General features: G+C 38.7%; 2 protein-coding genes across 2 annotated transcripts; both read right to left on the bottom strand.

The window, feature by feature from the left end:
- Positions 1-1,748: 1,748 nt before the first annotated feature.
- LOC145956027 (uncharacterized) lies at positions 1,749-2,714 on the bottom strand. The gene is made up of 2 exons (XM_083071582.1): positions 2,462-2,714; positions 1,749-2,194 (listed from the first exon to the last, which is right to left on the bottom strand). Exons 1-2 carry the CDS (start codon positions 2,712-2,714, stop codon positions 1,749-1,751), a joined length of 699 nt encoding a protein of 232 aa, XP_082927708.1.
- A 4,074-nt stretch (positions 2,715-6,788) lies between these two features.
- Positions 6,789-7,202, bottom strand: LOC145956028 (putative mitochondrial protein AtMg00310). The gene is made up of 2 exons (XM_083071583.1): positions 7,027-7,202; positions 6,789-6,981 (listed from the first exon to the last, which is right to left on the bottom strand). Exons 1-2 carry the CDS (start codon positions 7,200-7,202, stop codon positions 6,789-6,791), a joined length of 369 nt encoding a protein of 122 aa, XP_082927709.1.
- Between the last annotated feature and the right edge of the window lie 14,873 nt (positions 7,203-22,075).

Raw genomic sequence — 22,075 nt, forward strand, 5'->3', positions numbered from 1 at the left:
CTGGATAGTACCTTGAGAGATTGTATGACCAAGGAATTTGATTTTTTTTTCTGAACGAGACAGATTTTGGTTTTAGAAATGGCAAGACCATTTCGTTTAATGACTTTGAAAAATATTTCAAGATGTTTGAAATGCTGATCAATGGAGTTTGAAAAGACAAGAACATCATTTATATAGACAATGCAGAAATTCGAATAAGAATTGAAAATATCATTCATGATATTCTGAAACTCTGAAGGAGCATTTTTAAGACCGAAAGGCATTACGTTCCATTCGTATTGCCCAAACGGTATAGTGAAAGCTGTCTTATAACGATCACTAGGATTGATTTGGATCTGCCAAAATCCAGATTTCATGTCAAATTTGGAAAAGATTTTTGTCGAATGGAGTCGGGCAAGAAGGTCCTTCTTATTGGGAATAGGATATCTAATCCATTGAAGGGCTTGATTTAGAGGTTTGTAATTGATAACCAACCGTGGAGCACCACGCTCGATTTCAGAAGCTTTATTGACATAGAAAGTTGCGCAAGACCAAGGACTCTTGCTCTTGCTAATTAATCCTTTGGATAGAAGATCTTTGATTTCTTTTTGGCAATGAGTGACAAGTTCATGACTCATCTGGATAGGCCGAGCTTTAGTCGGGATTTGTCGATCAGTAAAGTCCTTTTCATAAGGAAGATTTACCATATGCCTTTTTCTTTCCCAAAAAGCATTAGGAAGATCAGAACATATGATATTTTGAAAACGATCATGAAGGCTCATAATACATTGTTTGATATGAGATTAAGAAAGCTGGCTTTCAATATGTTTGAAGGAAATTTCTTCTTTGAGGAAATTGATCTAATTAAGTTTATGATCAATTTGATTGATACTTCGATGGAGAGGCTTGTTGAGAAATTTGAACATAATGGTTTTCCCTAAATACTAGGTAGAGATACCTTCACCAGAAATATTGATAGGGAAAATTGATTTAATGAATGGTGTTCCCAAGATTACCTCGTTCTTGAGATTTTTAACTAAGAGAAACGGGATTTCCACCTAGAGGTTATCATTCATGATGATTGCCGAAGGAAGCTTATACTGGATTTCAAGCCGTGAACTACTAGCAGTCCTAAGCTTCTCGGAAGTTTTATGGAAGTATTTGGTCGGAACAAGTCCTTCCAAAATACAATTGGAATCGGCTCCAGTATCAAACAGAGCGATTGTTTTTAAGACAAAATCTTCAATAAGAATGATAACATCAATATGGAATTTTTGAATGCTACACTGATTGATAAGGGCAGTGAAGAGATTATCATCATCTGCAGAGTTTTGATCAGAATCATGCTCCTGACTGAGACTATCATGGTTATGCTGCACCATATCATTAGAAAAATATATAAAAGTCTCATGCAACTGTTGCTTCTTTTTAAGGTCACGAACCTCAGATTTAAGCGAACTAATTTTAGCCTAGAGGTCCTGTGTAGTAACTGGTTTAGCTGAAGATTTTTCAAGACGTTTGAGAGTTTGGGTAAGATCAAACTTGTTGTTAACAAACCTATTATCAGAACGAGTCTGTTTAGGCTTGTGAAGGATTTGCTTGAGTTTTTCAAGATACTCATCCCTTTCATCAGGATCTTGAATAGTTTTTAAAGCATCAAGTAAAAGATCCTGCTCATCATTGTGAATGACATTGATGAGAGGAGAGTCAAAGCTTTCATCGCTGAAAGAGGAAAGATCATCATCTGCATGAATGTCATCAGAAGACATCTATTCTTCTTCTTCTTCGTCGCTATCAGAAGAATTTATCAAAAGATTGTTAAGCTGGTCATGGATTGTAGGGTCAAGGTTGAGTTCTATAACCTTAGAGGAGATCCTACAGTATTTGGCTAAGTGACCTTGCCGACCACATTTGAAACAAGTCCTGGTTTCCCTAGAATTATTGGCAAGATTGGGGCCCTGAGGGGAGATTTTAGTAGCTGAAGGTCTACTATGTTTGGTACTAGTTTGCCTAGATTTAAATCTAGAGATTTTTGTTCTAGGCTTTTGGGTTTTACTCAACTGATCCTGAGAGGATTTCTTGGGTTTGGTCTTAACGGGGTTCTTAGAACAAGGAAGACCAAATTGCTGGCAAAAATTCCCCAAATCTTTGCGATTCTGGGCTTTTTCTTTGACCAATTGTTTCTGGATATTGTCATCCTGGCAAATTTTAAGGGCTACCCTTTGGACATAAGCTATAAGATTACCATAACTTAACTGGTCGTAAGGGATGTCGCCATTAAAATGAGATCGGATTTTTTCCCTAACTTTGTCTCCTAAGAATTTCAGGAGTCCAGCTAGGAACTTTTCTTTCCAGAATGGTTGATTACTATCGTCTCGGGTGTAGACTCTAGTGAGGAAGGTGTCCTTATACCACCTAAAATCTCCTAAGGTTCTACACTTAAGGTTGGATAAGAGTTCTCCAGATCGGTCTTTTCAAATACTAGGATCTCCTATGAAATGTTTAACAATAGCCATAATGAGGGTATTAACAGCATCAGGGATGAATTCACCTTTAACAGTGATGATGTTGCCCTCGGCGTCAGTTTTGACCGCAGTAAGGATTTCATGTTTCTCTGTCTTAGAAACATAATTATCCCACCAACCTTTGAGTTGTCCAGAAAATCCTGATGTCAGGATTTCAACAATAGCTTCATCAGCACTATCCAAAGCAGTTTGATATGCCGTAGAAACCATAGTCATGTGTTGGAGAGTATTAAGAATATTATACTCAGTTAAACCATATATGTTGCACTCATAGATGTAAATGGCACTGAATGACCGAAAACTTTGATCATTCTTTTCTTCGATCAAGAGATCAGGGGCAGTTGCATGATGGTAGTAGAGTTTGGAAGGCTGCTTCTAGTTGAGAGCCTTGTTGATAACAGGATTAACCTGAAGAACAGACTTACTGCTACATTCGATATCATCTGAATCAGAACCTAGAGAAGAAGTTCCTAAATTGTTAATCCTGAGAGATTGGTCTTTTTGGGAAACACTCCTAGTGATTGGTCCTGTCTTAACGGATCCTACCTGAGAAGTGCTAGGAGTTTCAGGGATGATAATAGAGTTATCCTTGTTGGAGTCTTCTAAAGAGCTCGTCCCATTTTGGTGGATGGCTCTAAACTTGCTTCTAGTCTGGTTAGTCAAACTAAAAGGTTTGAACAAAGGTTTGGTAACCGATTGGGCTTTATTATCCTTAATACCAAAGGGTGAAGCTTTTCCTACAAGGTTTTCTCCTAAAACTTGGAGGTACTTGTTGGTATAATTGTTTTGTTCCATAAGGGCTTTAATGTCTTGGGTGCCTATGGTTTCATCTGATTTATACTTAAAGGGCGAAGACAAATACTTTTCCTCTAAGTTGGGGATGAAATAACTGTTGGACGGGGGAAGGTCAGACTTGACTAATCTACCATACTTTCGGTGCCAAACAATAAGGGTATTAACAGAAAGGTCTTTTGTGATAGTGATTGCCCAAGGAGGATTAACCTTATTCCTAAGAAGGTAGACATTAAACCAATCAAAGAAACAAACATGGGTTTGGACGTTGTCAAGGAAAGTATAGAATGAATCTATGATTTTTGACCTGCGATCACCCTTAAAGTTGCTAAGAAACCATTTCCTCTTAGATGTCCAGTCATCAGAGTAGAATTCCTTATGAAGGGTAGGCTTGTCTATGGTGTAACTATTCATAGTTGACCATACTGCATTTCGGATTGGGTAGGAGAATGGATCTCGGTTGAAGTTTCTTCCTCAGTCCTATTATAAATAGTTCTAGGAATGGAAGATGAATTGTCTAAGCCTTGGAGGTTAAACGTAGAATGGGTTGCAGAGAAGGATTTTCTAGGACCTAAAATTGTCAGATCTAACAAAATTGGATCAAAAGGATCTAGCGGAGCTGAAAGAATTACGCCTATTAAAGGTGATAGTAACTTCTCCAGCGAGGTGTTGATTGATTTCCTATATCTCAGGAGTTGGTCGAGGAGCAGGAGTAACCGCCTTAGTTACAGTCCAACTTTCGGGGAGAGTAACATCTTCCCAGTTGATGGAAACAGGGACAACAACATTAGCTTTGCTAAAGTCCGTGAGGAAAAGGGTTGTCGTACCTACTTCTGGAGGTTGGTAAACTTTTGAGCTGATAGAATTCATAACCTTGTACTGAATCCTATATATAAGAGCTAAAGGAATAGATCCAGGTTTCATATGGAGACCCCTGGTTTGGATTTGAAGATAGAGAGCATCAAGGATATTGCGATCTTTGAGGCTGATGGTACGGTTGGGGAAACAATTGAAAAAGATTAGACCCTTAGCTAAGGAAGTTTCAACAGTTCCTATGAGGGATTGATTGAACCTAAGGTGTCTAAGATCACGGAGACAACATAGAATTGAGCTGTCCAGGCCTTCGATGCCTAAAGGTTTTATGGCTACTTGAATACAACCTATGTGAACGTAGTTGTATTTTTTGGCCTGTTCTTTAAGAGATTGTTCATCAAGCAGATGGAATTCTTCTTCCTCATTAGAGAGAGGAATTTGTTTTTCAGTGGTTTTGACGATATAATCAGTCTGTTTAAACCGTCCACCGTCAAGTTTATAGATCTCATTAGCAGAGAGTTTTGGGAGTTTTCAGTTATCAAGTTCCTGATTGTGGTTTTCAAAACAAAATTCTTCATAAAAAATGTTTGAAGATTGGGGTTTTGATTGTTGCTCACAGAGCGATGAAGATCCAGGGTTGGAAGATTTGCAGGTGAACTTGGAAACAAAAGAATTAAACATAATTGGAAGGGAGAGAGGAGAAGGAGAAGAGTAGAGAGATGGTGTAAACAAATAATAGAAATAATACCCAATATATCATCGCCTTCATTTGGATTAGTAAAGAAGTTATAACAGGATCTAAGTCATTTTTAACAAAAAAATCATCATATAAGGTTATCTCTGAGTTAAAGATTATCAACTGATTTTACCCAAGAAAACTTTTTTTATATTACAAACATCAGGTAATTATTTATGGTGATCTACGGTCAGCGTATAAACTCCTGGACTTACTGCCTCTCCATAGGCCTTACTGCCTCACGCCCTATTCCAGAAACACCATGGATCGTTACCCAACGAGAACGAAACAGTATAATTACAACAACAGAATTGAAATACATATGCAAAGGGTAAAGATCAATTTATAGATCTAGAACAGAATAATCTTACATCATAATTTTAATATTAAAAGCAACCTTAGATCCAACAATAAATTCCTACTTCCCCATCAGGCTCTAATACCAGAGGTATATATATATATATATTTATATAATATACTGGTATAAGGGTTACCAACACCCAATGTACAAGATTATGACTATTAAAGTTGGTATTAATATAGTAGATTTACTACATTAATCACCAACTACAATTTTCACGCAAATGTTTACCACTATCTATCTTGTCCCGCATCGTTTACCATGTCTTGCGCTAGCCTCATGCACATTTTCTAGCTGTTTGACCACTTAAGTGCCACTCCATATGTATTGTAGTAGTAAATTAAGGTCGACATGGTTGCCCTGTGAGAGATGTCATCGTAGGCTTCTCGCACGTGTAGATTATAATACATATCAACCAACAGCTTGCTGCGTGTTTATCAATATAGCTCGTGCACACTTAGACCTTTCCACATATTCAATAGAAACCGAGATGTTGCTTCACCTATATAGTCCATTTACTTCCATCGAACTCATAATTACCATCACCTCCTCATCCTTCACCATTAACACCAACATATCATCATCCTTATAGAGGACGTGTCAACCAAGTGTCCACCTATCCATGATACCTTAAGACCAAAATACTCCACCCAACAGTAACCTAGAAATCCCTCAACCCCCTAATCTGCCACCCCTTTTAATAACAACATCTAACACCTCTATAAACTGCCACATGACTATCCCTATTGTTAGAGGATCATCATCCAAGTATATAGAGGCCCGAATTTGATTGCCATTGAGTAAAGGAATAAGAGAATAGGTTATTCAAAGTTGCCAACCACGACCATGAGAATAACAATACCTGTTGTGTCAGCTTCTGTTCATCAAAGACCCCTTGTTCGAAAATGAAACCATTCCTCATTTTCCATATACACCAACTCGTAGTAGCCCAAAGTACCCTCCATCTTTGTGTTTGCTCTTTGGAGGATATGATGGAGGGTGTAGCCAAGAAGTTAGAGAATGCACAGTTGCATAAAGGTGTCGGGCTCGCCAATAGCTCCAACCACTTTTTCAACACACTGTCTGCACGCCTACATGAGAATAAGACATGCTGAATTGTTTCTAGTGCCTCCATACAGAATGGAAGCTCCGTTGATCAATCTCTAGTGCCACATTTCTATTCAGTAAATTCTCCTTTGTGGGTAAAGCATCCAAGAATACCCTCCATATAAAGATTTTAATCTTTGGTGGGATTTTGATCTTCCATACCACCGCTATAAACCTTATTTGTGGGTTTCCTGGTGCTTGTGCTATAAAGCCCTATATGCAGACCTTACAAAGAACACACCACTCCCCTCACGCACTCATTCCCATTGGTTCGTCCTATCCTCCCTTAGGGAAGCAGATTCTAAGATTCCCTTTAATTCTTCCACATATTCCAGTTCCCAAGTGAACCAAGGTCTTTGCCATTCTAAACTCCATTGCCATCTTCCATTACTCCATTGACCCATGCTAGCCACCGGATTTTGTTGCTGTGTCAAAACAGAAAAAAGTCTCCTAAACCTCGCTGCAAGTGGATCCTCTAATGCCCACGAGTTAAGCCAAAATCTGGTTCTTTGTCCACCCCCATTTTCCAATCTACTGCATCCATAAACCAGTTGCTATTATGCTCCCCACCTGATGCCAACATTATATCTCGCCACCACAGAGACATCATTTGTTTCTGTGATCCTCCTTGTACAGTAGTTGTAGGTCCATATTTGGATATCAAGATTCTGCCCCACAAGGAATTTGGTTCATGATATAATGTTCATCTCCACTTTGCAAGTAGAGCATCATTAAATAAGTCCAGTCTTTTAATGCCAAGTCCGCCATCCTCTTTAGGTATGGTAATTTTCTTCCAAGAAACCCACGCCATTTTAGATTCCTCATTCTTAGCCCCCCAGAAGAAGTTCCTTTGCAACTTGGTAAGTTGTTTTACCACCATTCTCGGCATCCGGTAGAATGACATGAAGTACAGTGGTAGGATGTTAAGACAACATTAATCAAACATACTCTTCCATCAATGGATAGTGTTCTTGCTCTCCAGGCCGATAACTTTTTTGAGAACTTCTTAATAATAGGCTGCCATGTCTCGAACCTGCTAGGATTCACACCTATTGGAATACCAAAGTACTGAAATGGTATAGGTGACAACTTACAATGTAACGTTTCAGCATATGATATCAATACCTCCCTATTCACACCAATCCCCCCGAGACTGCTCTTTGCAAAGTTAACTTTCAGTCCGCTGGCTAATTTGAAGCACCTAAGGATGACTTTCAAGGTTTTAACATTGTCAAGGTTATCTTCACCAATGAATATGGTGTCATCAGCATATTGTAAAATGTCAACTGGTTCACTGTGTGAACCCACTGATATGCCAGAGAATAGTTTTTTTTGTGTTGCCTCTCTAACTAGCCTAGTCAAAAATCTAACTAGCCCAGTCAATATTGTAAACTCTAAATTAGTCTTAACTATGTCTCGATGTCATATGTCTTATTAGAGCAATACAAGATAAATCCTAAGCTTCATCGCACCAACATTTTCAACATCATGTTAATCATTACTTGCATAACCAACACAAGAGCAACAACAAACAAAAAGAGTATCAAACATATGCGATCAAAAATGCAAAGCGAATAGTCAAACACAAACAAGGCATACGACAAGACATAACATACACAAATAATTTCATTATCATGCTTGGTTATTCATTTATGTCATAATAAACAATAACAGTTAACATTATAATGCATATGTAATGGACACAACCTACATATTATTATGTATGTGACATCATTAAAAATATTACATTTGTGCATTACCACTAACAATACATAGAGTATCCTAGGAATACATGTCAGGTCACACCCTTTACATAATCTCATTAGGAGGACATACTACCAAGGTCTAGTCAGGATAGCTAAGTTGCATCCCATGCACACAAGGGCAAGATTGGGACTTTCAAACTAAGTTATTCCCAATGATTGATCCTCAAGCTTTTACACAATGGGCTTTCTCTAGCGGTGTATTTCATATCGTACCCTTAAAACACATTTTTATGCAAATGATACATGTCAAACAAACTCGATGTTATAACATACACATGATCTCACTTCACATATCATATATTCCTCATATCACCTCATATATCCTATGTACATTCTCAAATACATCAACTAGTCATTAGTAAAAAGGTAGTATCAAGATCACAAGGGTAAAATAACCAACTACCAATTATTGAGCGAATGTTACCTCGTTGAGCTACTTAAAGCCTCACATTGAAAGGCTAACATCTAGGTGAGCCACCTACATCTAGTTGAGTAAGCTCATTCCTTTCTTGTTGAGCGACCAACATCTAGCTGAACAAGCTAAAACCCCTGAGGTTTCTTACTGAGCAACCACCATCTAATTGAACAAGTTGAGTCCCCTAGGGATCCTCGCTAAGCGACCAACATTTAACTGAGTGAGCTAAGCCTCTTGAGGCTCCTCGTTGAGCAACCTAACACATCTCATTACTAAGCAAGAATGCAATCTTCCTCCTTAAAAATCACATCTCTCAGATCATACAGTTATAATCCAAAATATACAATTGATCATATATTCAAACAATTCATGTTATTAAGATTATGTTAGAAGAACAAGAGACAAAACTGAGGCATTTGGGAAAAACTTCTCATATATAAGCATACAACATACATATTAAGATTGGAACAATAATAATAATAATAATAATAATAGAATGAAATAAGAAAAAGAGCAATATATTGTGATAAAATGAAATGATATTATGACAATATAGAATAAAAGATACTGTGAAATAATACTATTTAAATTAGAAATAATACTATAAAATAATAGTGTATTAACATTATAAGCATAAAAATAAATAATAAAATATTAAAAGGATATTATAATAATAAAAACTTAGAAAAGATTTTGACTTTAAATAAATATAATGTTGCTAGATACAAAACTAATAAAAATTTGCAAAAAAGAATCATATTTATTAAATTAAATATTTAAAAATTAAAATTATTTGTCACATTATATATATATATTATAAATTTTAATTATATATAAGTTTAATTAAAATTTATAATATATATATATATATAATTAAATACTATGTTTGGATGTATAAATTATATTTAAAATTAGTATACATAAATATTCTATAAACATATAAATTATATTTTAGATTTATGATAAATAATTTATATTATAACAAAAAAATTATTTTTATTTATTAATAATTTATTTTAATATATTAATATTTAATTATTAAATAATTATGATAAATGAAATTTAAATTAAATAATGAACTCTCTGATTAAAAAATTTAAAAACATATTTATATAGTATAAAAATTCATATTTAATATATAAAAATGGAGAATTAGTTAGAATAATTTCATTCTCAAATTTGAAATTCGAAATTTAATACCGCGATACATTGTCTACTAATAAAAAAAATAATGTTATTGTTGTGATGAAGGAGTATCACTACTAGAAAAGTGTTATTTTTTTGCAAATTTTCTTGCAAAAAAATATTTGCAGAAAATTTTTGCGAATTTTCCTGCAAAAAAATATTTGCAGAAAATTTTTTGCGAATTTTCCTACAAAAAAATATTCGCAAAAATTTTTTGCGAATTTTCCTACAAAAAATAATTTACAGATATTTCTTTCAAATTTTGCTACAATTTTAATAATCATGGAAAAAAAAAATTTCATGGTAAAAATTTGCAGAAAATATTGTAAGAATTTTATTTTGTTTCTTGCAGATTTTCTTGCAAAAATAAATTTGCAAGTAATGTTTCCTAAATGGTAGAAAAATTTTGCAGGTAACTTTTCCTGCGGATTTTCTTGCAAATTTTAATTTGCAGGAAAAATAAAAAATATATTTAAATTAATAAGATTAATATTTTAATAAATCTTCAAGTCCCACATCGATTGAAAATAAAACAATTAAAGAGTATATAAGTTGGAATAACACTTACCTTACAAGTTGAATTGTATGGTTGAGTGTTAGACTTGTAATCTACAACCTTAGAATTTAAAAGATTATGTATGAGGCATTAAAATAAAAGATTATGAATTCTTAAAATATAGAATTTATAATAATTTTTTTTAATTTTTTCGTAAAAAATATTCCTGCAGAATTTCTTGCGAAAAAATTCGCAAGAAAGTTTCCTGCGAATTTTCCTGCGATTTTTTTTTTGCAGGAAAATTTCTTGCAAATTTTTTTTTGCAGGAAACTTTCCTGGAATTTTTTTCGCAGGAAAATTTCCTGCGAATTTTAAAATTCGCAAAAATATATTATCCACGAAGGTATTACCTGCAAATAAAATTTCGCAGAAAAATTTGCAGGAACAACGTTTCCTGCAAATTTTTATAAAAAATTCGCAGGAAAAGTTGCATGTAATAAGAGAAATTCTAGTAGTGTATAAGGTTTGTTTTATTAGAGAAGCATATGATAACAAAAGCTGATATATGAACCGTGGTTAATACGGGTTTTGTTTTCTTACGCGAAAAGTTGCGACTTTTATGCAGTCCTCGTGCCATCACTTTGTTCATAATTTGAACCGTGGTTAATACGGGTTTTGTTTTCTTACGCGGAAAGTTGCGACTTTTATGCAGTCCTCGTGCCATCACTTTGTTCATAATTTGTTATGCATAGGAAAGGAGGCGTTCACAGTTCACACCACCAAACATCACTGTCTAAAATGATACTCATGCCCCCAAGCTGATTATTGTAACACCCTATTATTTTAATATTATTATTGAGTCTTTTCGTAAATTTATTAAGTTTTAGGGGTATTTTTGTAAATATTAATGGCATTTTTGCAGTTTTATTAAAGTTTGAGGGGTAAATGGGTAACTTGGAACGGGCTGTTCCAAAGTTGGAACGGGTCGTTCCAAGCAATAAAAGGATACTGAAATTTTAAGTTGGGAACGGGCCCAGAACGGGCCGTTCCGGTAGGAGAACGGGCCGTTCCGGTAGGAGAACGGGCCGTTCCGGAGGGAGAACGGGCCGTTCTGCTGAGAGTGAGAACGGGCCGTTCTGGTTTTAGAACGGGCCGTTCCAGTTGAAAATTTTGTACAGATTCGAAGGTTCCAGAACGGGCCGTTCCGAAATCAGTACGGGCAGTTCCGGGTAACCCAGATTGCCTATAAATAGGAGGCATGGGGGGTGAAAAATTATAACTGTGAAGGGTGAAAAATTTTAGAGAGAGAGAGAGAGAGAGAGAGAAAGAGGAGTGAGAGAAAGAGGAATCTTGAGGAGGAGATTCTGTCCTAGTTCCGGTTATTGTTTAAGGAGAGAAGTGGAGGTTCTGCCCTAGTTCCGGTTATTGTTTAAGGAGAGAAGTGGAGGTTCTGCCCTAGTTCCAGTTACTGTTTAAGGAAAGAGAGGAGGAAGTTCTACCCAAGTTCCTATCTATCCAGGTACGGGGGAAAAGGGGATTATTTATATGTATAGTACATGAGGGAATTGGGTAGAGGAAGAATTCCTTAGGATTATGATTGATTTTACAATTATTTGATTTGGAGAATTATTGGTTCTATTAAAATTATCTGTGTTGAGGTTTATAAATATGCCTAAGTGTAGGAATGATGATCTGTGAAGAAGAATGAATTGTAAGGAAAATGCGGTGAGCTAGATTTTGGAATAATGAGGGGTTTTACTGTTTATATTAATTATTCTATTGATTATTATATTAATGAAAGTTATTGCTATATTACTTGTTAAGAATTAATGATATTGATGTGAATTGCTTGAGGGGTATGTAAACCCTATTTTATTGAGCTTATCTGTTATGTATGTGATATGGAATTGCGTACGTGATATGAATTTGAGTTATAAGATGAGATGATGTATGAATGTGATTTTGACTGTGATTGTGGTGCCTCACATCGATGACTAGGGATGGCACGGCCCCTGGGTATGTGATGCTACAGGGAGGGCGTGACCCTAGCATGGTGTGGGATGAGCAAGACAATTAACACACACCACTTATGTCGTTTATGGCAGCCCTGACATAGGGTTAATTGCAAGAGATTGTATTGATTGTAATGTGATTGTGTTTCCTCACATCAAATGACTAGGGATGGCATGGCCCCTGAGTAAGTGATGCTACAGGGAGGGCATGACCCTGGTCTGGTGTGGGTTGAGTGAGGCAATTAACCTGTATCACTTGTGTCAGATATGGCGAGGTCTTGGCATAGTGTTAATTGTGAAATTGGCATGAATTATAGATGTTGAGATAATTGTTATATTGATGTGAATGAGGAAAGGTAAAAATGATAATGTTAATTATAAAATCTAAATGGATTGTGATGGATTGATAAATTATGATACATGCTCGTAAATATTTTATTAAATAAAGAAATATGATGAGATTTTAACATGGTGTGTTTGGATGTACTTTGCATATAGATATCTTCTTTTCTCACCGTATAAATTGTGGATATTTTAGGTGGAGAGGATCCGGCTGCAAGTGGCATATAGGATGCCAACAGTTTTATTTTGGGAAATGCTCTGATATTGTGACATCAGGGCAAAGGATGTTTAGGACGAAATATTCGTGTGAATTTGGTACTGTAATATTATTTTGAAAATAATTTGTAAAAACTCTTGTGTGTTATGTTTTATATTTCTATTAATGTTGTTGTTCGAAGTTTCTCATGTGAACCCTTTTACTGTAATTGAAAGATTTATTACAATATATGTGTTGGGGTAGTAAGGGTGTCACATTTAGTGGTATCAGAGCAGGTCGATTCAATCGGCCGTAAGTTATGAGTCTGCTATGCTTGTTTGGTAGATGAATGGTGTAGTAAATTGATTGTTGAATTTATTGATATAACGACGGTTGATTAAATTTGTTGTTTTAGAGTATGATTGTTAGCTTTTCTGGGAGGACAGAAAAACAATGGCAGGAGGTAGAAACGATCGTGCAATCGCTGATGCTCTGCAAGCGATGGCTCAGGCTATTGGTAATCTGAACCAACGACCAGAGATAGATTGGCTAGAGAGATTTCAGCGAAATAATCCGCCAAGCTTTCGTGGAGGCTATAATCCTGATGGAGCTGTGTCGCCACCCGCCGAAACGGACCTTGGCATTCGCGACGATGGTCATGACTCGTTTTAAAGTTTTGAAAGTGGTGGATTGCTAGAACGACTTATTCTCAAACTGAGACCTTGTCGAGCTAACAATTTTATTAAATGATTCACCAATCCATGTTAATCCCAAGCGGGACCCTCCATGGATTAGTGGTTTTCGTAAAAAGAAGGGTTCTTGGAGTCGCCACCAATGTTTTACTCAAAACATTGGAAAAAGGGATAAGGCAATTGATTTTCGCAAATCAACCTTGGCCATTACAACCAGAGTTGGGTAAGGGAGTCGGTTACGTGTGGGGAAGGTGTTAGCACCCCACAACGCCCCTTTCGGGTTCCCTATGACGGATTATTTATTAAATAATAGCGTAAAATTACTAAATTACCCCTATTTATTATAAGCGATTATATATTAAATATCTACATGATGACGAATTTAAATATGCAACAATCAGAAAGCGGTAAAAGAAGGGATTTTTAGAGAAGAAACCTCTTGAAGCGTGCTTTTTATATATCAATGAAGTTTAGGAGGCTTTTTGGCGCTCCCTCCCTCTACAAGCTCGCTCGCTCCTTCCTAAAAAATAATTTTTACTATGGAAATCAAAAAGATTTCCCTTCGACTAGTTCGAATTCTCAAGCTAAATGCTTAGAACTCAAGAACTTCGTCGGATCGGCTCTCGGAGAGATTCCTAGGGCAGAACACTGCTCAAAAACCCCAAAATACTCAAGGAGAGAGTCCAAGAAGTGTGGAAAAGTGTGGAATGACGTCCAAATGACGTCCTATTTATAGGGATGAGGCGCAGTACGGCCCCTGGGTTCAATACGGCCCGTATTGAGTTTTTGTACTTCAATACGGCCGTATTGAATTCAGTACAGCCGTATTGAAATACAGAAACTTCAATACGGCCGTATTGGTTTCAGTACGGCCGTATTGTAGTACAAAATGTGCAGTACGGCCGTACTGAACTCCAAGGAGGCCGTATTGAGCTCCAAACCTCCCACTTTCTTATTTTTGGCTACTCTAAGACCTCTAAACCTACAGATAGTCATCCTATGGTCTTCTGGGAGTCCTTCTGGCTGACTTTCCTTTGATCTTTGAGAGTCTTCGAGTCTTATTTCCGACCCGGACAATTTTAGGGGTCTACAGCTGCCCCCCCTTTACTTAGTCAAACGGCCTTTTGGTGTACCGTTTGATAAGTAAAGGAGTTGACCCAATTGTCCGGGGAATAAGCCATCCTTCCGACTTGTAGTATCTTCAGGTGGGAAAATTGTTGAGTAGCCTCTCCAGGTTGAGTTTGCCCTCTCCAGGGTGAGTATTAGTCGTCGCCTCTCCAGGCTCGTGCATACCTCCGCGCTTCTAGTCACTTTGGTAGCGTGAGTCTTGCCCTCTCCAGGGTGAGTATTAGTCGTCGCCTCTCCAGGCTCGTGCATACCTCCGCGCTTCTAGTCACTTTGGTAGCGTGAGTCTTGCCCTCTCCAGGGTGAGTTTGCCCTCTCCAGGGTGAGTATTAGTCGTCGCCTCTCCAGGCTCGTGCATACCTCAGTGCTTCTGATCACTTTGGTAGCGTGAGTCTTGCCCTCTCCAGGGTGAGTTTGCCCTCTCCAGGGTGAGTTTGCCCTCTCCAGGGTGAGTTTGCCCTCTCCAGGGTGAGTATTAGTCGTCGCCTCTCCAGGCTTGTGCATACCTCAGTGCTTCTGATCACTTTGGTAGCGTGAGTCTTGCCCTCTCCAGGGTGAGTTTGCCCTCTCCAGGGTGAGTTTGCCCTCTCCAGGGTGAGTTTGCCCTCTCCAGGGTGAGTATTAGTCGTCGCCTCTCCAGGGTTTTGCCTCTCAACATGGGCAGCTGAGTTTGCCCTCTCCAGGGTTTTGCCTCTCAACATGGGCAGCTGAGTTTGCCCTCTCCAGGGTTTTGCCTCTCAACATGGGCAGCTGAGTTTGCCCTCTCCAGGGTTTTGAGATAAGTTTGTCTCCACAGTCCACAATGCTGCTTCGACGGTTTGTTTTTCTGATTTTGTGCCGCTGAGGGCTGGATAACGCAGGGATCCGTCTAGGGGATGTGCAGTCATTCATAGGTTTTTGTGCCCCAACTTTCCATTGCGTAGTTGGTGCCCAATGGAGAATTTCTGATTCCTTGGGGTGTAGACACAAAGATGCTCTTTCTGAGATGAGCGGTGCCTTATGATTGGCTGACGTCCTTTCGACGTTGGTGGAGTATCCCGGTTATCCTTATTCCGGTGACTCTTTTGATTTTCCGGTTTTGTTGCCTCTGCGTAGGCTGTTATCCACTGGGGGATTTTGTCGTTTTGTTGTGATTAGCCTCTTCTGTTAGGCAGATCATCTTTGACGCTTGATGATTAGCTCGATGCCGAATTTCGCTTGGGGAATGATTATTGATCTTTTCGATTTTTTCTCTTTTTGAAGGAGTGCCTCTGAGTAGGCGAATGATCTTGATGTTCGGTGTTCGGCTGAGTGCCGGATTCCGCTTGGGGAATGGTTATTGATGTTTTTTTGATTTTTTTGCTTTTTGAAGAGGTGCCTCTGAGTAGGCGAGTGGGGATTTAAAGTTTATATATCCCAAAGTATTATTTAGAAAGCCTCTTCAGGCTTAGCTTCACTCATCGCTTGAGTTGGAAAGCTATCCTCCACTGAGGAGGTCATAGTCCTTTCGACTCGGATATTCTGTTTAGACGATCAAACCCTCCTTGGGAAATCTTGCTGATCTTGGTTTGATAGCTTTCACTGGGGAATTTGGCCCGTGAGTGGAAGCTGAGGTATCTCTGGGGAGTATTATTTCGGCGAGCCTCTCCAGGCTCAATTATTCTGTACAATTTGTTGAGTATTATTTCGACGAGCCTCTCCAGGCTCACTTATTCTGTGGGAGTATTGTTTCGGCAAGCCTCTCCAGGCTCAATTATTCTGTACGAGTATTATTTCGGCAAGCCTCTCCAGGCTCAATTATTCTGTGGGAGTATTATTTCGGCAAGCCTCTCCAGGCTCAGTTATTTTGAGAGAGTATTATTTCGGCAAGCCTCTCCAGGCTCAATTATTCTGAGAGAGTATTATTTCGGCAAGCCTCTCCAGGCTCAATTATTCTGAGAGAGTATTATTTCGGCAAGCCTCTCCAGGCTCAGTTATTCTGTATGAGTATTGTTTCGGCAAGCCTCTCCAGGCTCAGTTATTCTGTATGAGTATTGTTTCGGCAAGCCTCTCCAGGCTCAGTTATTCTGTATGAGTATTGTTTCGGCAAGCCTCTCCAGGCTCAGTTATTCTGTACGATGCGGTTGATTTTCTAAATCTTTTGCCTTTTTTCGTTGATTTCGGCTTTTCTGTATTTTTGCCTTTTTTGTTGATTTTTGGCTTTTTCTGTAGACCGTTGCCATACACAAGCAATTTTTCCTATTTTTCTATTTTATGTAATTGCCTCATGAAGAGGTCTTTGAAAATTTCTTTGTGGCCAATACGGCCATATCCATTTCAGTACGCCCGTATTGAGTTGAAAATTTGTTCATAACCCTATTTTTAGTACGGGTGTACTGAACATGGTACGGGCGCATTGTTTTTTCTGAAGTTTGATTTTTTTTTTATTTTTGGTTTTTTCAATAAACAGAGAATAAGTGATCTTCCAGTACACCTATCATCTGTATGCATGTATGCGGTATGATGCACCTAATTCTATTTGATTCACTTTTCAAAAGAATTAACCGATGCGTTTCTCTGTTTGAATTTTGTCATTCCTCCAGACGGGCTGTGCGCTGCCGATTTCTGTAACCGAGGAATGATGCGTGTTATGGGCGTCATCAACCCAGTGATTCTTCCCTTCCTTTAGAAGACATGTCAACCCTCCTATTGACCACTATATCTCCATGTTTCCACTAGATTATCCTAAAATCGTTTGGGACAAGAGAGAAAAGAAAGGAAGGATATTTTTCGAAAGTTTGTGTTTTAGAGGGGTTTTATTTTTATTTTGAAAAATGGTTTTTGTAAGAATGGCTGGCCAAGGTAGGCTTATGTGTTTAGGCTTGTTTGATTAAACACTTATGAAGTTAATAAAATCTTGTTTATTGACGTTGTGATTTTGACAACTTAGATAGCTCCCCTTGAACCTTTCTTTTTTGAATTCGGCTTATGGTACCATCATGGATTTCTTTTGTTTTTTGATTGTCCTTATTTTTGCCTAAAATACCCTTTTGTGGCGTTTTAGCGGACTTTTGTTTTTGTTCATTTTTGCAACCCTAACTTTTGCCTAGGTCACCCTTTCGTGGGATTCCTAGCGGGTCTTTTGCTCTTATTTTTGCGCAGCCCTCTTTTTGGGTTTCCTGCCGAGCTTTTTTTATTTTAAAGGATTTCTTTTTATCCATGATGGCACTTGTCGAGGCCAAGGGAAGGTGTTCTAAGTTGTCACACACACTTCCACATAAAAATGATGTGGGTTTATTGTTATTAAGACAATTTTAACCTCATTCATGCTTATTCAAACAGGGTTAAAATAATGTGGTCTAGAGATTTATTGCAAGCAAGAAAAGAAGCAATAAGAAATAATAAAGAATGATTTTATTATAATCATAATGGAAACATGTGCCCTATCGAGGCTCGGGGGTCGGGCTGTCCCCGAGGAGTAATCTCTAATAGTCATCAGGTTTATACATCCCTATCGGAAGGAGAAGAACACTTGATGACGACGACCGGCCTTGGCGCTTGTGAACCGGCCTTCCTAAAGATCTGGCTTAAGGAACGTCGAGAAGGATCTTGGTTCCTCTTCGTCCTTTGATCTTTATTAGGGTTGTATCCTAACCCTTGTTTCCCCGGATTATCCTTGATAGTGGGTAGCTCGGGAATTCCTTGGGAATCCTTGCCAAGTCCTTGTCCCGGCAAGTATCCGTTCTTGGTGAGCATGTAGGCTACCTTCTTCATCTCTCGGGGAAACGTTTTGACATTCGCAATTTCCAATGCTTGGAAGGCGGTCTCTAAAGCTTCCTCCGCTGCATCCACGTAAGGTATGGTGGATGGCTTGCTGATGAGTATATCGTCTTCAGCTTGTACAGTCACCAGCTTGTCACCCATAATGGATTTGACTTTCTGGTGGAGCGTAGAAGGAACAGCTTTTGCATCATGAATCCAAGGTCGGCCGAGGGGACAGCTGTATGCGGGAGTAATGTCCATCACTTGAAATTCGACGTTGAAGATGGTGGGTCCAATTTAGATTGGAAGATTGACTTCTCCCACCACTTCTCTTTTAGAACCGTCGAAAGCTCGGACGATCATGTTGCTCGGGCGCATTTGGATTCCCTTGATTGCCACTTGATCGAGCGTTCTTTTTGGCATCACATTCAAGGAAGATCCGTTATCCACCAAGACTTTAGCGATGTGATACTCCTTGCACTTTACAGAGATGTGCAAGGGCTTGTTATGATTTGGTCCCTCAGCGGGGATCTCTTCATCGGTGAAAGAGAGGTGATCACTAGCCGTGATGTGACTAACAATCCCCTCAAACTTGTCTTGGGAGATAGTGTGCGACACATATGCCTCGTTCAAGACTTTCAACAGAGCTTGCCGATGCGGTTCGGAGCTTAGGATCAACGACAACAGAGTAATCTTTGCTGGCGTTCTATGAAGTTGATCCACGATGGAGTACTCGCTCTGTCGGATAAATTTTAACAGCTCATCGGTCTCCTCCTCGGATTCTTTGTTTTCCTCGGTTTTCTCTTCTTTTTCTTTCCCTTTATTCTTGGGAGCTTTATCATGAAGATCTTCGGGAGTGTAGATCCTGCCACTCCTAGTCATGCCCCCAAGTCCAGCGATGTTGGAGAAATCGCTGTCGGCAGAAGAGTGGATGTCGTATATCCACGGCACAGCCTTATTTGATTCGTAAGGGAAAGGCCTTGGAGCGGTGATCTTTAATGGTGTTGGACCTTCCCCTTTGTTTGTCTTGATTACCAACAACGGAGTTGACGTGTGTTCGCTTGGCGCGGTTGTTGGCTTACACTTGATAACGAACGGCGTGCGATCCATTCTTTGAACATACGCATCAATTAATTTTTTCTTTTTATTAATGTTATTAATGGATTACTAGGAGAGATGTATGAAATGAATGACTCCTAGATCTCTCCATGATCTATATGCATGATATGAGATGATGAGGTTGAATATGCATGCATTGTGTTTATTGAACTAAGCATTATCATGTTTCGGGATGTCCCTAAGATGATGCATGATATTGCTTGGTTTTGGGTAAATATCATTTTTCTTTATTTTTTCTTTGGGTATTTTGTTTTTTGTATTTTTAGGGTGAAAAGGGAAACTACCTATATGAATGTGATGAAGGTAGATGTTAACACCATGTAATGGAAGATTTTTATTCCCATTTATTCTTATTTTAAAAGGGGAATGTTGTATGTTTAAAGAATGCAATGTATGCTCAAACAATTTCACATAATCAATACACAAACAATTCACTCATCCACGAACAGTCACGAGCGAATCACGAGGTAGGGGTATCCTGCAGAAAAGTGCATATTCAAGGTGGTTCTAACTGTTCTCACCGGTCTGAGGCCCCCAAGGTGCCCCCATTATAGGGACCCAATTCCTCTCGTCGTAAGTCGATGGAAAGTTCCAACGCACTGTCGGACTTGAGTTCATGGTTATCACCTTGAGTGATGTTTTCCGACAACGGTCTACGGGCACCTATAGACCCATTCGACAACCGGCCGTACTAACATCCACTCCCTATGGCTTTCCACTCATGCCCCCGGGTATAGAGGGAACTGTTGTGTGCAAAGGTTTGTGTGCAGTTTTTATTTCAAGCAAGTGCGAAATTTAAACATACAACAGTTATTAAAAGCCACATAGATAAAACATTTTATCATACAAGTGAGGGGTAATAAAGTAATTTTAAACTATTATTTTAAAAATAATCCATCACTAAATGGGACTGACTCTCGAGGCTTCCCCAGCGGAGTCGCCATCTGTCGCCACCCGCCGAAACGGACCTTGGCATTCGCGACGATGGTCATGACTCGTTTTAAAGTTTTGAAAGTGGTGGATTGCTAGAACGACTTATTCTCAAACTGAGACCTTGTCGAGCTAACAATTTTATTAAATGATTCACCAATCCATGTTAATCCCAAGCGGGACCCTCCATGGATTAGTGGTTTTCGTAAAAAGAAGGGTTCTTGGAGTCGCCACCAATGTTTTACTCAAAACATTGGAAAAAGGGATAAGGCAATTGATTTTCGCAAATCAACCTTGGCCATTACAACCAGAGTTGGGTAAGGGAGTCGGTTACGTGTGGGGAAGGTGTTAGCACCCCACAACGCCCCTTTCGGGTTCCCTATGACGGATTATTTATTAAATAATAGCGTAAAATTACTAAATTACCCCTATTTATTATAAGCGATTATATATTAAATATCTACATGATGACGAATTTAAATATGCAACAATCAGAAAGCGGTAAAAGAAGGGATTTTTAGAGAAGAAACCTCTTGAAGCGTGCTTTTTATATATCAATGAAGTTTAGGAGGCTTTTTGGCGCTCCCTCCCTCTACAAGCTCGCTCGCTCCTTCCTAAAAAATAATTTTTACTATGGAAATCAAAAAGATTTCCCTTCGACTAGTTCGAATTCTCAAGCTAAATGCTTAGAACTCAAGAACTTCGTCGGATCGGCTCTCGGAGAGATTCCTAGGGCAGAACACTGCTCAAAAACCCCAAAATACTCAAGGAGAGAGTCCAAGAAGTGTGGAAAAGTGTGGAATGACGTCCAAATGACGTCCTATTTATAGGGATGAGGCGCAGTACGGCCCCTGGGTTCAATACGGCCCGTATTGAGTTTTTGTACTTCAATACGGCCGTATTGAATTCAGTACGGCCGTATTGAAATACAGAAACTTCAATACGGCCGTATTGGTTTCAGTACGGCCGTATTGTAGTACAAAATGTGCAGTACGGCCGTACTGAACTCCAAGGAGGCCGTATTGAGCTCCAAACCTCCCACTTTCTTATTTTTGGCTACTCTAAGACCTCTAAACCTACAGATAGTCATCCTATGGTCTTCTGGGAGTCCTTCTGGCTGACTTTCCTTTGATCTTTGAGAGTCTTCGAGTCTTATTTCCGACCCGGACAATTTTAGGGGTCTACAAGCTGCTAATTGGATTTTTGAAATTGAAAAGATATTCCAAGCTATGGGATGTCCTTTGATACAGAAGGTAACTTTGGCCGTTTTTATGCTTTCTGGAGAGGCTGGCATCTGGTGGCAAGGTGCTTTGCAAAGAATGATGGCTGCGGGAACTCAAGTAAACTGGGATAACTTCAAGCGGCTGTTCTTGGAGAAATATTTTCCTCGAGATGTGAGACATAAGAAACAGGTGGAATTCCTTGAATTGAAACAAGGAGAGAATTCTGTGGCTGAATACGTGACTAAATTTGAAGACTTGGTTAGATTCTGCCCTATGTATGATGGTGTAGACAATGAGGAGGACAAATGCGTGAAGTTTGTGAGCGGTCTTCGCCCTGAGATCAAACAAGTGTTCAATTATCAAGGGATTACTCACTACCATGAATTGGTAAACAAGTACAGAGTATTTGATGAGGACAACCGAGCTAGGGTAACTCATTATAAGAGTGGAGGACCGATGAGAAATACTAAGTTTGGTTCAGCTAATAAGAATAAACCTTATACCAAGTTTGCAGGGGACTCAAGTTCTAAGGTGAATCATT

Source organism: Cajanus cajan, chromosome 3, assembly GCF_000230855.2.
Source record: "Cajanus cajan strain Asha chromosome 3, NIPB_CcT2T_4, whole genome shotgun sequence".
Classification (NCBI taxonomy): Eukaryota; Viridiplantae; Streptophyta; class Magnoliopsida; order Fabales; family Fabaceae; genus Cajanus; species Cajanus cajan.

What these genes read in the sequence shown, in the direction of transcription:
- LOC145956027 (XM_083071582.1), bottom strand. Translation starts at nt 2,714, where the DNA reads ATGGTTTCTACGGCATATCAAACTGCTTTGGATAGTGCTGATGAAGCT. An exon ending in ACATTTCATAGGAGATCCTA is followed by an intron (nt 2,195 to 2,461) that starts GTATTTGAAAAG and finishes TCCAAAGGGTAG; the next exon opens with CCCTTAAAATTTGCCAGGAT.
- LOC145956028 (XM_083071583.1), bottom strand. Translation starts at nt 7,202, where the DNA reads ATGCCGAGAATGGTGGTAAAACAACTTACCAAGTTGCAAAGGAACTTC. An exon ending in AATGATGCTCTACTTGCAAA is followed by an intron (nt 6,982 to 7,026) that starts GTGGAGATGAAC and finishes CTTGTGGGGCAG; the next exon opens with AATCTTGATATCCAAATATG.